Source organism: Pogona vitticeps, chromosome 4 (genome assembly GCF_051106095.1).
Source record: "Pogona vitticeps strain Pit_001003342236 chromosome 4, PviZW2.1, whole genome shotgun sequence".
Lineage (NCBI taxonomy): Eukaryota > Metazoa > Chordata > Lepidosauria > Squamata > Agamidae > Pogona > Pogona vitticeps.
Genome location: NC_135786.1, coordinates 22179903 through 22194591, shown reverse-complemented (window position 1 = coordinate 22194591; position 14689 = coordinate 22179903). Strand labels below are relative to the sequence as shown.

Here is a 14689-nt window from a genome sequence, read left to right as displayed (position 1 = left end):
GGATATACAACGTATTCTTTATTCATCTTTTCAATCAATTTTTTTTTCATAATCTAGCCATCCAGAGTCCTCTATTCGCTTCCACTGCTCAAATTTCAGTCCTTGTCTCAACTTTATCGTTAGACAATATTTAGAGTCTGGACTTAACCATCTTATTTTCCCCATACGCCCATATTAATGCAAATTAGTTTGTGTGCATCAACAACTTCGCAAACTGTTGTGTTTGGGGTCCCATTTGCTCATTCCACTGAATGAGGCCCTGGACATTTCCCTCTAAATTCTCTCCAGCTGGCACCAGTACAATTCTCTGCTGATCAAGGAAAACTATCTATGATGTGTTTAGTTCTCAGATTTTACTCCATGACATAATAGTTAAACATCTGGGGTTGCACTGAGTGCTGGCTTTACATTAGTGCAAACCACTTCCACTTGCAGTAGGAATTATTTATCAAACATATGTTGATTCCATCCTTGAAATCACAGCAATCTCCCACACCCTCAGAAGAGCTGATCCTGACAATGGGGCTTCTCAGTGTGAGATACAGTTTGGAGGACTACAGGTAGGAATCATCAGAAATCTTCCTTCCTTCCTTCCTTCCTTCCTTCCTTCCTTCCTTCCTTCCTTCCTTCCTTCCTTCCTTCCTTCCTTCCTTCCTTCCTTCCTTCGAACTGCAGCGCTGGAAGAGACCCTGTGGATCATCGAGTCCAGCCCTTGACAAGGAGGCACAGTGGGGGAATCAAACCCCCAACCTCTGACTATGCAGCCAGATACCTAAACCACTGAGCTATAAAGTTGTGCCTTCTGTAAAACTAGAAACAGTTTCTTGGCTGATGCAAAAGTTACCATCAGATGCAAACCTTGGTTGCTTTCTTGTTCCTTGTTCTTCTTTTAAAGAAAGGACTACTAGCCTTTAAAGTTGGCAAAACACAGTAATCTGAGAAGGGCTTTTAGTGATAGGATCTTTTGGAGATCACTCACCCATAGAATTGCCATAGGTCAGAAGTGATTTGAAGGCACATTATAACAAGTTGGATTATACAGTGTATTCCATCTTCTGTATTCCACCACAGCCATTAGGCAGAGTAAAGCAGTCACTTCCAGAAGCAGATGATGAGAAGGGTCAGGAAAGTACAGGAAAAGACAACTGAATGGCATGCTCCTTGCCTACATACCCCACCCCTCAAGCTAGCTTGCTGCTTTCAAGTGCTTCAGTGACACTGCCTTATTGCCAGTGCTGAAGAACAATTCAACAGCCAATCCAGCCAGCTTCTGTACATGGACTGGGGAATGATGTAAAGTTTTTCCTTACCTTCAGCCCTTGTAAATATGGCCCCAACCCCTACTGGTGCCAGTGTAAAGTTTGAGTACCAGCGTTGCAACTTATAGAGGCTGATTGATGAGGCACCAGGGAACGTCTGGGTCATATGCAATCTCCTCAGAGTTGCCCTGGCTCTACTCCTAGCCCTCAAATTGAACTCCTCTCTCTGTGTGTGTGTGTGTGTGTGTGTGTGTGTGTGTGTGTGTGTGTGTGTGTGTGTGTGTGTGTGTGCGCGTGTGCACATGTGCACATGTGCACGTGTGCCCCGTGCCCTTATTTTCATTCTCACTATTTGAAGGGGCTAGTTCTGCTGATATCATGCTGATACTTTTGTTTCTATGCATTGGCCCCACTTTCCACTGGAATCAACCTTCTCCTCCTCCCCCAAATCTTCTCTGAAATCGAAGCTGGCTCTCAAATTGAAAGAAATTCTTCACCCTTCAATATCCATCGAGGGGTTTGTTTTCCTTTTGTTTTGTTTTGTTTTTTTCACTCGTACATTTGCGATGTGTGTGGCATCCCTGAAGCAGACTCCTAAGCAGACCTCACTTAGGATGGAAAGAATGTGTCGCTCACCTGAGCATGGTGCTGTAGCAGAGATGAAAGAGGCCATCCTCTTTCCAATGCAGGCTGGTTCTGCTTGGGTCAGAAAGCAAAATGTTCCATAAATTGAAAGACATGGCCTTTGTCAGGGAGGAGAGATTCTGATTTTGCAGAGTCCTGAAAAAACAAACGCTACTGTGTGAAATGCTTCCACAACTGGGATTTATTCAATGCCAGTATGAAAATTAACCTATATGCACATCATAAGTGCCCATCTTATATTTATGTAAGACTTCCTCAAAACAACAACAAAACTCAAACACTGTTACAATGAGAAGAGTCAGTAGGAAGAGCTTTTTCCTCCATAATGGTGTCTTCTGAATGTTGTTATTAAAGCCACTGTGACTCACAGTATGACCAGAAGGAGGTCTCTCTCCCCACCATTTATAATAAATGAATAAATAAATCTCAGAACTGTAGAGTCCTAAGGGACCCTATGAATCATTGACTTCAGGGTAAGACACTCCTAATTCTCCGACCGTGTCCTGATTCTGAAGAAAGTTTCCCCACCTGGGAATGACAGACAATATGGAGGACAGCTAACTGGAATCTATAAGTGTCTACTCCAAAATAAGCCCTACTGAGATCAGCAGGACTTAATTAAAATAAATACACCAACAAAGGATTGAATCTTGTTTGCCTGTGCAGTTTTGGAAGGGCAATCATGTAGTGTTTTTCTCTTCAACAGGCTCCTGTTTGCAGAAGCAGGCAGGCACAGATCGAGAAATCAGTCACACCGCTGAATGTGTTATGGAGAGCATTCCAAAGGTGGTGGTGGTGAAACACTGTGAAATTTTCCTTACACATATAAAGTGTGGATTGGATTTGGGTCTCAGTGCCTAGCTGAAATGACTGAACTAATGCTACCATACTTCAAATGCAGCATGAGAAGACAAACGTCCATGGAGAAAACAATAATGTTCTTTCTTGCTTTGTTCGTATGAGAAGCACACCCAGCAGGAATGTTAGGAAAAGCTGAAGGCAGCAGGAAAAGAAGAAGAACATATAGGAGAGGGATTGACGCAGTAAAGGAAGCTACAGCCTTGAAGTTGCAAGACCTGAGCAGGGCTGTTAATAAAACATTTTAGAGCTTGTTAATTCATAGTTTCACCCTAAGTTGGAAATGACTTTCTAGACTACTATATAAGAAGGTATCTATTCTAGTGATCATTAAGTGAGACTTCTTCTCTATGTGGAATCAGGTTTCCCTGTATCTAACATTCGAACCGCCTTGTTGTGCTTGCTTCTTTCACCAGAACTCTACCAGCTCATCTTTGCCAGCTTGTTGATCAAGTCACACCTCAAGGGAATAATTTTGACATGTTTTTCTTGGCACATCCAATCAGCAGGAAACTTCCACAAGTGAAGCTTTCACATGAAACTTGCACAACAGAGCCACTCCTCAGAGAGGATGCTCAGCTTAACTGAAGCATTAATTCAATTTGCGCTTTGTGCTTACTTACTTACAAACATTATAATGCAATAACTTTGGGATCTTTATAACAGTGGCAGAAAACATCTGTTACAAGTGTTGCCCATGGACTTCATGCATCCCCCATGGCCTCTAATGAAGCCCAGAATTGTTAAGGGCTCCCAGGCTTTCCCATAAACATTTAAAAAAAACTTTGAGGACTGCCCACCCCAAATTTTTTGGGAAAAAATTAAATTGGCCACTAGAGGTGGTGAGGTGGTAACAACAACAAGCCCTTTTAATAATAATAATCTTAGAACTGCAGAGCTGGAAGTGACTCTATGGATTATCAAATCCAAAGTAAAGCAGAGCAGAGCAAAGTGTGCTACTTATATACCACCCCATAGTGCTTAAAGCGCTCTCTGCCAGTTTATAATTTTTAATTATGCAGGCTACAGATTGCCCCCACAACCACCAGCAAGCTGGGTACTCAATTTACCAACCTCAAAAGGATGGAAGGCTGAGTCAACCTCAAGGCAGCTATTTGAGCCTGGGATTGAGTTCAGATCATGAGCAGAGTCTTCGCTGCAGTACTGCAGTTTAACCACTGCATTACAAGACTCTTTTCTAGGATGCACAGTGGAGAATTCGACTCCCATCCTCTCATTCCACAGCCAGATACCTAAACCACTGAGCTGTCCAGCAGTTAAGAAAAAATAATTTTGGAGTAGGTGCAAACTTTCAACTCTCATTGGTACAGTATTTGCGTGTATGCCTGCCACCCCTTTCAAAATTAGGCATCAGTCTCCCTGATCCAGTATTGTCAACTCTGACCAGGAGCAGCTCTTCAGGGCCCCTGTTGTTGTTGTTGTTGTTGTTGTTGTTGTTGTTGTTGTTGTTGTTGTTGTTGTTGTTGTTGTTGTTGTTGTTGTTGTTGTTGTTGTTGTTGTTGTTGTTTGTTGTTGTTGTTTCTGCCTACAGATGCTGGAAACCAAACTTGGAACCTTCTACATTCAAAGTAGGTGTTCTACTACTGAGCTATCACTGTTCTAGTCAGGTCTCTGCCTTTTCAAGCTCCATAAGCTACCCCTTCCAGACTTTGTGAAGCTACAGACTAGAGAGAAGAGCTTCTTATTCCAATGTTTACCAGACCTGTGTTAGCATAGGTCACAACAGAGCTGGGGCCCAATACATTTTTGTTGTTGCAGGGAACTGAACTCTATAATCCAAGAGAGAAGCCCTAGAATCTGTTTGCTTGCGGTGCAGTTCTTTTACATCCTTCTGCTTTCCCAGCATCCTGAAAACATTTTTGCCCCAGAAGACCTTACAGAGGGACTAGAATTAGTTGCTCCTTTTTAGTGTTTTAAGCTCTCTGTTGACAAGACTGCTGACAAAATGCAAAGTTATCCCTAAGTGTATATGCTTTTCATAATACTATTTTATCCCATTCAACAGCAATGTTTGAGCTATAAACATAATAATCTGGGGCTTCTAGACAATAAGGCTTCAGCTCCCATCAGTATTGGCATTTCTCCACATCGGTTTTGTTTTCTTTTCATTTGCCAGCATAAACTCTGAGGTCGTCCTATTTATATTCTGAAATTGCTTTTCCTCCCTTCTTTCATTTTAAAGTGTATAAGGAAGCTTATGTCCATGCCAGAGATTTCAAAAGCACGAGTGAATAAAACCAGACACCTTTAAAAATACAAGTTTCAAATAGGAAGATTTTTTTTAAAAAAAAAATCAACAGCTGGAAAGATGAGCTGCTTACTAATTTCTCATTGCACGAGCATAACTGAATTAGAAAGACACAACATTTTCACAAATAGTAATTGGCAGAGACCAATACAGAGCTTCCCCACCCAATATTTCTACAAGTGTAGGTATTATAGTAAGGTCTCCTGGCTTAGACCACTTAAACATGCAATGGAGGAACTGCATGACTAAATGGTTGCTAATCTCAGAGTCCCTTTCCTAGGATCTGGCCAAGATATTTTGCTGTCTGAGAAAAAGAGACTAGATGGTGCTCTCCCTCTCCACTTTCCATGTACAGAAGCCGCCTAATCTCCCATCACTCCTGAGAGATCAAGGCCTATCTGGTGTGAGGGAAGTAGATCGTGCGGAAATGGCTCTGCTGCCTCCAAGCATCTGCCATCTGAGGCAGCTGCCTCACTCTGCCTTACAGGAGGGCCGGCCCTACTCTTTGTCCATGGAGTAGTCATATACCTTGGGGACAAATAACAATCTAGCCTTCCTCCTGATGTTTTTAGTCTACACACAAGATCCTAATGTTGTTTTTTTAACTGTATGTATAAATAACATTGTGGAAGCCTAATTGTAAAAGTGCTTGTTGTGTATCAATTGCATGTCTTAATGGGTGATGAGGCCCAATATGGAATTGGCACCTCTTCAGTTAGCTGTCATGGAGTCCATGTTTTCCCCTCCATGTGCAGTAAAAAGCTTCTGTCTCAGGACAGTAATGTTTTAGTTTATGAGTGTAAGGCTACCAGGGAAAGTAAATATGAAATCCCTACAAATAGAAACACTGTCCAAAAGGAGATGGACCAAGATATTTCTCTCTGAATGTTTTAATTGGGGAACCTTCCAAATCAGTGCATCTCACAATTTACATCACCAACAGCAACTTTTACCATTCTTGGATCCCTCAATGCTGAAGAATTACAAGCCCCATAAATCTCCTGCTGGCTGCAGTTGTTGGAAGTTGTAGTCTAACACTTCAGGGCCTAAGATTAGGCCGATATACAGTCTGAAGCAGCACCTTCTGTGTTATCTCTACCAACTGAGACTTCAGATGTGAGTTGTTAATTGAAAAGATCTGTTCCATGTACTAGGGTTCTTTACTGCTCCCTGGAAGGAATACTAATGCAAGGCCTGCAGCAGGATTTCTTTTAAACTAAGGGAAAGTTAAAGGGAGGGGTCTGCAAAACAAGCCATGCTTAAGGATACTGTACAAAACTCAGTTCCCTTTAGTTGAATGGAACATAGCATCTGCTATAGGCAGCTCAAAACCTCCCTCCCAAATCCTGGGAATGAAATGCCCTTTCATTGGATCCACAAGCTGCCTCATGCCACCCATTCTATTTGCCACATGTGTAGACCATCTTACAGTTGGGCATCACATTATAGAAGTCATAGCATTTAGCCCTGTAGACAAACATGTGACTCCAGATTACTTCAGTGTCAGAGTTAAAATAAATTGCAGGTATGTTTTATGATATTCTTGAACCAGGCAGACTCATTGGCAAGGCTGTCTCATGGTGATCCCCCTTTTTGCACTTACATTCTTAACATGGTCTTTTCTTCATTGGGGTCGTAGTCCGGCAGCTTGACGTCAAACATTCGGTCCATTAAAAGGCGTGCATATTGGTTGAAGTCCAGCTTGGAGCGGGGCTCCCACAGCACGACGTCATAAGAATGGGGATCCAGCAAGATGGTGACAAACTTCCCTGCAGCTTGAATCTTAAATTAAGAAATAAGAAAATAGATCCTGAATGGCTGAAATCCTGTTGCAGAGCTCCACCTGTAGAGCATGCAGGGCAGCAGCAGCAGCAGCAAACTTCTACATGGCTTGTGCGCGATGCAACGAAGTCGCATGTACCCCAAAAATAATGGATGGGAGCCTTTAACAAACAGCAATCTGCCACCACTGCTGGTGTCATGGACGCTACCCAACAAGATTTTGACCAGCACTTCACTTGAACAAAATGAGCACATTTAAAGAAAAAAGTTGGCCTTTCTACAATTCAGCATGCAAAAAGACATGCCGAATTGCTCTCCATTTCAATTTTTTTATTGGTGGCATTGCCAAGCATCTCAAAACAACACCAATTACATGTGTGTTTGTGTAGACTAACTAAACAGAAAAACTGCTCTGAATGAAAGTAGGATGTAGCCAAGGTGGCAATTCTAGAGCACAGATGGACAGCAGAATGAAGGATGATGTTAGCTGTTGTCTTCAAGGGTAAGAACATGAGATGCTGGTCTGTTAAGGCTGTAATTACAGAACTTCTCCTCTTTCTTTTTCTCACTGATTTTATTCATTCTCAGGATGGACCCAAAATAAGCCAACATAATTCCAATTGATTAGAAGAAGTACAATGTAATCCTAAATAGCCAAGATGGTGAAAGACTGGCTAAGCCAAAATTAAACCAGCTGAAGTTGGGCTGGAATCCAAATTAGAGATGGGCATGAACTGGTTCATCCCAGTTTGTAAAGGTGACAGCACAGGTGCTGCTGCTCCCCTCCCCTCCCTCCTCAGCCAATCAGCCATTCACCAGACCCAGTTTGTGGTTTTCTTCCCCACCTCCATGGCTAATCTCCCAGTCATAAGCAAGAGCATGGACATCTGTGCCCCGCCCTTTCATCTGAGTGGGAGATCAGCCAAGAGGGCGGGGCCTGAACTGTTGCTGGGACTGGAAAATCAGCTAAAAAGTTACCAGAAACTAGCATGCTGGCTCTGGCGAATTGCTGTTTGAGCAAAGGGAGGTGGGGGAGGGGAACAGCAGCCCCTGTGCTGCCACCTTGACTAACCAGGATGAACTGGGATGAACCAGTTTGTGCCCATCTCTAATCCAAACCCATCCCAGTCTAAAGATGCTGGAAACCACTTCAGACTGCTCTTCCCTGGTGTAACTTTGTACTGTGGCTGTGTTCCTGGACTGGAAAATTGAGTCCTCTCTAGAGTAGACCCATTAAATCAATAGGATTCATGTATGTGTTAACTCATTTATCAGTCAATTCAATATGTCTGCTTTAGCTAGGACTAGTAACTAGATTTCAGTCAAAGTGTTGGATTAAAATTGAGAAGAGCTGGGCTGAAAATCCCTTAGTGATGAAGCTCACCTTGGGATAATCCCTCCAGAAGCATGAGAAATCAGAGATGAAAAGCATGAGTTTTTAGAACAACAACTTCCAGAATTCCACAATCAGCATGGCCAGTGACCACACTGGCTGCAGGAGTCTGGGACCTGAAGTCCAAGCAAGCGACTCTTCTAGGCTCTTGTGCCAACAACTCATTGTCAATATTTTGCATTTCAGGTGCCAATATGGCCTTGACCAACTCCTTGCTTCATCTGTCCTCTATAGAGACAAGCTTGTAATATCTTGGGAGAAACATGTTTTCATAGTGGGCCCAGAAAGGCCAAATGCACAATGGGAAAATACATTATAGAATCATAGAATAATTCAGCTGGAAGAGTTCAATGCAGGAATCCAAATCCAAACAGATCTGACCGATGGTTGTCCAATTTTCTCTTGAATGCCTCCAGCATTAGAGCACTCACCACATCCTGACATAACTGGTTCCATTGTCATACTGCTCTAACAGTTACAAAGTTTTCCCTGATATTCATCCTAAATCTCACTTCCTGTAGCTTGAGCCCATTATTATGTGTCCTGCACTCTGGGGTGATCATGAATGGATCCTGCCCCTCCTCTCTATGGCTACTTTTCAAATATTTGAAAAGTGTTTCAAGTATTTGAAAAGTGCTATCAAGGTCTTCATTTTTCTAGGCTAAACAATTGTTATTTTCATTATTCACAGGGGGAAATGAGAAACTAGAATATAAAGACTAATTTGCAAATCGTATAGGCACTGCAAGATCTGAAATCACTAAAAATTGGAAAAAAGCCCAAGATCTCTCATTGCAAGCATTCACAAGTAAAATAGGGAATACATTGCTGATGGAAAAAATGAATAATAAAGTTAGATTACATAGAGAAATAAGCCATAGTAAATTCACTGAAAACTGGAAGCCATTATTAAAATATGCCGACAAAATAGACTTTGAGACATGTGGTTTGAAAAGAAATTTAGATTGTTGATCGATGGGGAATGGTATATATGTGATTTGGATAATTGTGAGGAATAGCTTTGTATTTACTATTTGTAATATGGTTGACTGTCTTTTCATTATTTAGAAATAAATAAAAGAAAAAAAATTCAAGGCTAAACATTCCCAGTTCTTTCCATCTTTTCTTACGTGTTCTTCCCTAGTAGTTTTTGAAAGGGAACCAAAGGATTTAAGTGTTCTCATGGCATTTGGGAATTAATTGAATACTTCTGCTATTGCTTTTCTATAATTTAAATTATTGACCAGTATCCTCATGGATAGTTAGACCAGCAGAAGAGTAGTGGTATAACTTACAGAAGTAAATTGCCCTGATTTAACAAGTCCCTGCTTGAATTCCTGGTCCAAGGATTTTTTATCCAAGCGGAGACTTGTCAGTAGAAATTTGTCATTTCTAGTCATGCCATTTTTCTTCTGCAGTATAACTATGCAAGATGATTCTCACAATTGTTTTCCACTTTTATACGTGCGGTACATGTATTTGTATTTTGGTAAAATGTCATATGAACAGTTTCAATATGAGGCAATTTGGAAATACTGCACAGGTATAAATAATACTTGGAAGGAATCTCCTTCCTGTTAAAAGTGTTTCTTTCATGTTTTTGGATGCCATCATACATGCATTTTACTTTACAGAATGTGCAACGGGAGGCTGCACAAATCAGTGGCCTGAACACAGAAGGTCTGTGTTGCCATGTAAACCTGGAGCATCTCCATGACCTGCAAAGAGACAAGAACATAACAAGCTAGTCTTGAATGGCATTTTGTACAGAAAACTCACAGTTGAAGTTAGCAGGTCGTCATCTCCCTAAAATAGTACCTCCCTATTTAAACCTGCAAGACAAGGTGCAACTGCTCTGCCTTTTCCCACCCCATTCCTTCCATCAATTGCTGGGCACACCCATCTCTGATGTGCAGTGAGGCAGAATGGAAACTTGTTTGTCACAGCAGGCAAAAGGAGGGTAGTTAAATGATGGATAGAGGTGAACAGAATGGGATCAGCATCTTCGCTGGCTGTTGCGCTTGCCCACCTGGCTACTAACAGCCCAATTAATCCAACTGCAATTGTGTCAATTTGAAGAAAAGGCTGGACAAAAGATTACTTGAGGATAACAAGAAAAGGCCTTTATATTATATTATATTATATTATATTATATTATATTATATTATATTATATTATATTATATTATATTATATTATATTATATTATATATGTTATGTTATGTTATGTTATGTTATGTTATGTTACGTTATTTTAGCATTCCACTTTTCCTTGGATAAGGCAAGCTCTTTTCCTTCCCACTTCATCTTCATGAAACCTGCTGAGGTAGGACAGGTTGAGAGCGTATCTGGCCCAAGACGGCCCACTGAATTTCATGACAGAACAAGGATTTTAACCCAGGTCTCTCAAGTGTGAGTCCAACAGTCTTACCACTATACCTCATAGGTGAACACAATCCGCACCCCCTCAATCAGCAGCTAATCCATTACATTATAGCCAGCATCGGAGGCTGGCTTTGCTAGGCACCTGCCAAAACCTCTGGCCCTGTAGGGTTCCACGACCAGCTTTCTGGCCCTGGAGCTTCTCCTCTTTGTTGTTTTTGCCTGCACTTTGGCCTCTTCCAACAAATGAGTGAACAAGCTACAGCCAGACCCTCCACATAGCTTCTCCACACACCTTATACATACATCTGTGAAGTAATATGGACTGGGCTCAGAAAGAAAACCTGGATGGACAAAGGCAGTATAGACAAGGAGGTGATGGAGGAGGGCAATCTTAGAAAAGGAGCCAGCAGACAGTATCTGTTGGAGTTTTTACAACCTCACATGCTGTCTATGGTTTGTGGGGCTAGGAGGGTCCTTTCTGAGGCAGGTTGGTGGTCAACCCATCCAGCACTAATCCATTGTTCCTTTCCACCGCTGAATTCAAAGAGAGCCCTGCCTCTCTGCTGAGTGCCTCCATTTCTTCTCTTTAGTCTGTTCGAAACAATTGTTTGTTTGTTTGCTCTCAATCTATTCAAACTGTAAGTAATGAAATGTTTTTACTCTTTCTCCTACAAAAGTCTCAGAGCAAGTTATTCAGACTATAAGTGCCAGTAAATGAAAAATGGGAGGCCTCTCTGGGGAAGTTGAAGGCATTCTCTTCTGTGGATCTCTGTACTTTTATTGCACAGCAAAAAGAATTTTAACCAGAAATTCAAAGCTCTGCAACAGTATCTTCCCAAGAGATCGTGATCCTGGCACTAAGCTTGTATATGTCAGATACTTAAATGGAAGGATTAGCAACATTACTTACTGTATTTGCTTGTCTGTCTGTTAGAGTTACACCTTTCCTTTCCTCCAAAGAACTCAAGGTGAGGTTCATGGTCCGCATCAAGTTTTTTTTGTATACACTCACATCAATCCTGTGTGAAGTAGTTCAGGCTCAGAGTTTTTAGAAGGAACTCTTTGCATTACTATTGCTCCCCAACAGTCAGGTTGCCCTTATTATCACTGCTCCAATCATCCAAATAATTCACTGTGCTTCAACCAACCAAGTAATTTGTTGTGTTACATGTTAGTAATGCATTGTGTTGTCCTTATCAACACATCACAAAAATTTAGGAAAATGCTTTCTGGTGGCCAATTCAGATACTATATCTAGAAGAGAGCTTTACGGACACCAGGGATTGCCAGAAAGACAAATGAGTGGTGTGGCGACCGCCCATGTCACTCATACTCATGAGCTGATTTACATGAACCTATGAGAAGGCTGGAGAGGCGGAGTCAGCAGCTACATTAGGCCTGGCGGGAGAAGGAGGAGTCAGATAGGGCTGGTTAGGGAGATAGGTAGAGAGGGTGGTAATGAGTGAGTCTGTAAGCTGAGAAAAACTATGTATTGAGGGAACTGATGACGAAATGCTTGTGTACACTGAATAGCTGAAAGACTTCTGTTCTTATTTATTCTGCTTCCCTCCATTAAATAAGTTGTTTTGTTCACATGACAAATGTCAGAATATGTCATTTATATTGTGGATTGAAGTAATCCACTGGTGGCAGTGAAGAGAGAACGTGACATGAGCCTTTGTTTGAAAATAGTAAACAGAGGGTGCATGGGAAACGTGACAAGTGAGTCCTAGATAAAATCAAGACTGGACAGTCTCTGGGGGCAAAAAGACTGAAACTGAAGCTGTTCTACTCTGAGCACGTAAATGAGAAGACAGGATTCTCTGGAAAACAAACAATAATGCAGAGGAAGATGGAAGACAGCATGAAAAGAGGAAGACCAAGTATGACACATACTGACTTCCTGAAAGACCCAAGGATTTGAATCTGCTGGAGCTGAGCAGGGCTGTTGAGGACAGGACATTCTGGAGAGTGCTCATTCATAGGGTTGTCATGAGTTGGAGGTGACTTGAAGGCACAGAACCAGAACCAATGTAAAATACGAGAGAAAAGCAAAAGAAAAAAGAAAAATAATTCCTTGCTCTTTTAAGATATCAATTTGGATTATGGCTTCCAGACTCCCCCAGTTAACATGGGCACAGGTTATGCTGAGTAGGAAAGAAATAGTAACTTTTCCAAGATCTGCTCCTACCATTATTATCAAAAGATACAAGGTAGATAAGTAGGTGTTCTGTCTGTTCCTACTGATCGGATTTCCTGTGGTAAGGGGGAAGGAAAGGGGGAAGATGCAAGGGTGTTAAAAATGGAAAATGTTGCTGTGTGGGTTGCTTGTTCCTTGAACATGGCAGAGCTGTTATACAACAAAAGCATTGTCTTGAAATACAAAGAGTCTGGTGAATTCCAAAGGACATAAACATTGACAGACATCACCCGGAAGGTACTCACTGTGAAAATATCACCATGCTTCTTCCTCATGTTGGACAGGAATGTGGCGGCATCTTTGCCAAAGTCCAGTGCGTGCCCCAGCCAAGGAATGACACCTTTATCAAGTGGGGGTTCACCTGGTCTCCTGGAAACATCAATAGATACATAAATGACTAACTGCATTCTTCTTTGGTTATTTCAAGTTCTGCCACTGAGTTTATATATTTTAATCTTAAATCAGTATCAAGCTTTAATCATAATGAAGATGATGAGGTCATTCCCATTGCACAGGTGGAACCCACTCAATAGGATCATAGGTCAGAGCTGCAAACTGGAAAAGCAAACAACCACAGAAAGATGTTGGACAATATGGAACATGGGAAGAGTTCACAATTTTTCTCTTCAAAGATTCTAGTTTGGTACAAAATTTTTTTGCACATGATCATTCAATTTAGCCACAATGAAAATGCACCTTTTCAGCAAGATCTCTCCAAACATTTAGCAGTTATAACAGCTCTTATCTTTCTTATTGGTTGGCAGTGTCAAATAAGATGAAATTGCTTTAGTGGGTTTTGTTGTTGTTGTTCTTCTCAAATGTTATCTTTTAAGTTAATTATACCTCATGCACTTGAAACATTAGGACAAGATGCTGTTATGGATATTTAACTAATTCTGCTGTCCAATCTGAGTAACACGGGCACAAAGTTACACAAACCAGATTTTGCCCATTAAAAAGAAAGGGAGAGTCAGAAGAAATTTTAATATGGTGGAAAAATTATAAAGTAGAAGTCGAGTTTACATAAGGCCTTTATTTATTTAAAATATTTACACCCAACCTTTCTTCTCAATGTGACTAGTTACAATGTTAAATAAACAATATAAAAACCACATGGATTTAAGACTGTAAGCTGTCATATTATTTTTACCTAATTTCGTTGCTTTTTAAAACACCTATCAGGCACTGTTTTTAAAGCATGTTGGCTATGCTATGACCAGAACAAATCCCTTAGCCCTTTTCTAGGGAAAGGATAGCTAAAGCTAGATATCTGGTAGAATATCTAGAGGTGTGGAGATCTGTACTTTCTAGAGGCAGCTCTGCTTCTAGGAGTTGCAATGAAAAAAACACAAAGACTGAAATCATGTTGCAAAGTTACATAAAGGGCAAATTGCTGCAAGTTAAGAAATCTTTGTAGACATTATCTTGCACATCTTTTCTTTATTTTAGATTTAAAAAAATTTGCCCTGTCTTTATCCTTAAAAAGCATCCAAGGTGGCTTACATCAATAAAATACAATATTTAAAGCTAAAAACAGTAAGTATACAAATACTAAAAAGGATCAAACTAGAGATGGGCATGAACCTCGGTTTGGTGGTTGGTGCTGGTTCATCAGACCAGCACTACAGGTACTGTGTTCCCTTTCCCCACCCCCTGGCCAGATTCTCTACTCAACAGCTGGCATGAACTCCTCTCCTCCTCCTCTTCAGCATTCAACCAGTCCTAGCAAGAGCACGTGCTCCCTCCTCCACCTCCTCTGGCAGCCACCCATTCAAAGGCAGTGCTGTAGGAAGCCCTGCCCTGCCTCCCCATCTGAGTGGGCAGCTACCAGAGGAGGCAGAGGAAGGAAGCACTTGCTCCTGCTGGGACCGATTGAATGCCTGAAGAGGAGGAGAACAG

General features: G+C 41.4%; 1 protein-coding gene across 2 annotated transcripts in view; it reads right to left on the bottom strand.

The window, feature by feature from the left end:
* The window catches only part of PTGIS (prostaglandin I2 synthase), a 54718-nt gene that overhangs the window by 28082 nt on the left and 11947 nt on the right, over window positions 1–14689 (bottom strand). For both annotated transcript variants that reach the window (XM_020779481.3, XM_078392640.1), the window contains exons 2-4: window positions 13036–13159; window positions 6635–6813; window positions 1896–2039 (exon numbers count right to left, since the gene is read on the bottom strand). In XM_020779481.3, coding sequence (XP_020635140.3) covers window positions 1896–2039; window positions 6635–6813; window positions 13036–13159 — 447 coding nt within the window. The remainder of the gene's footprint in view (window positions 1–1895; window positions 2040–6634; window positions 6814–13035; window positions 13160–14689) is intronic.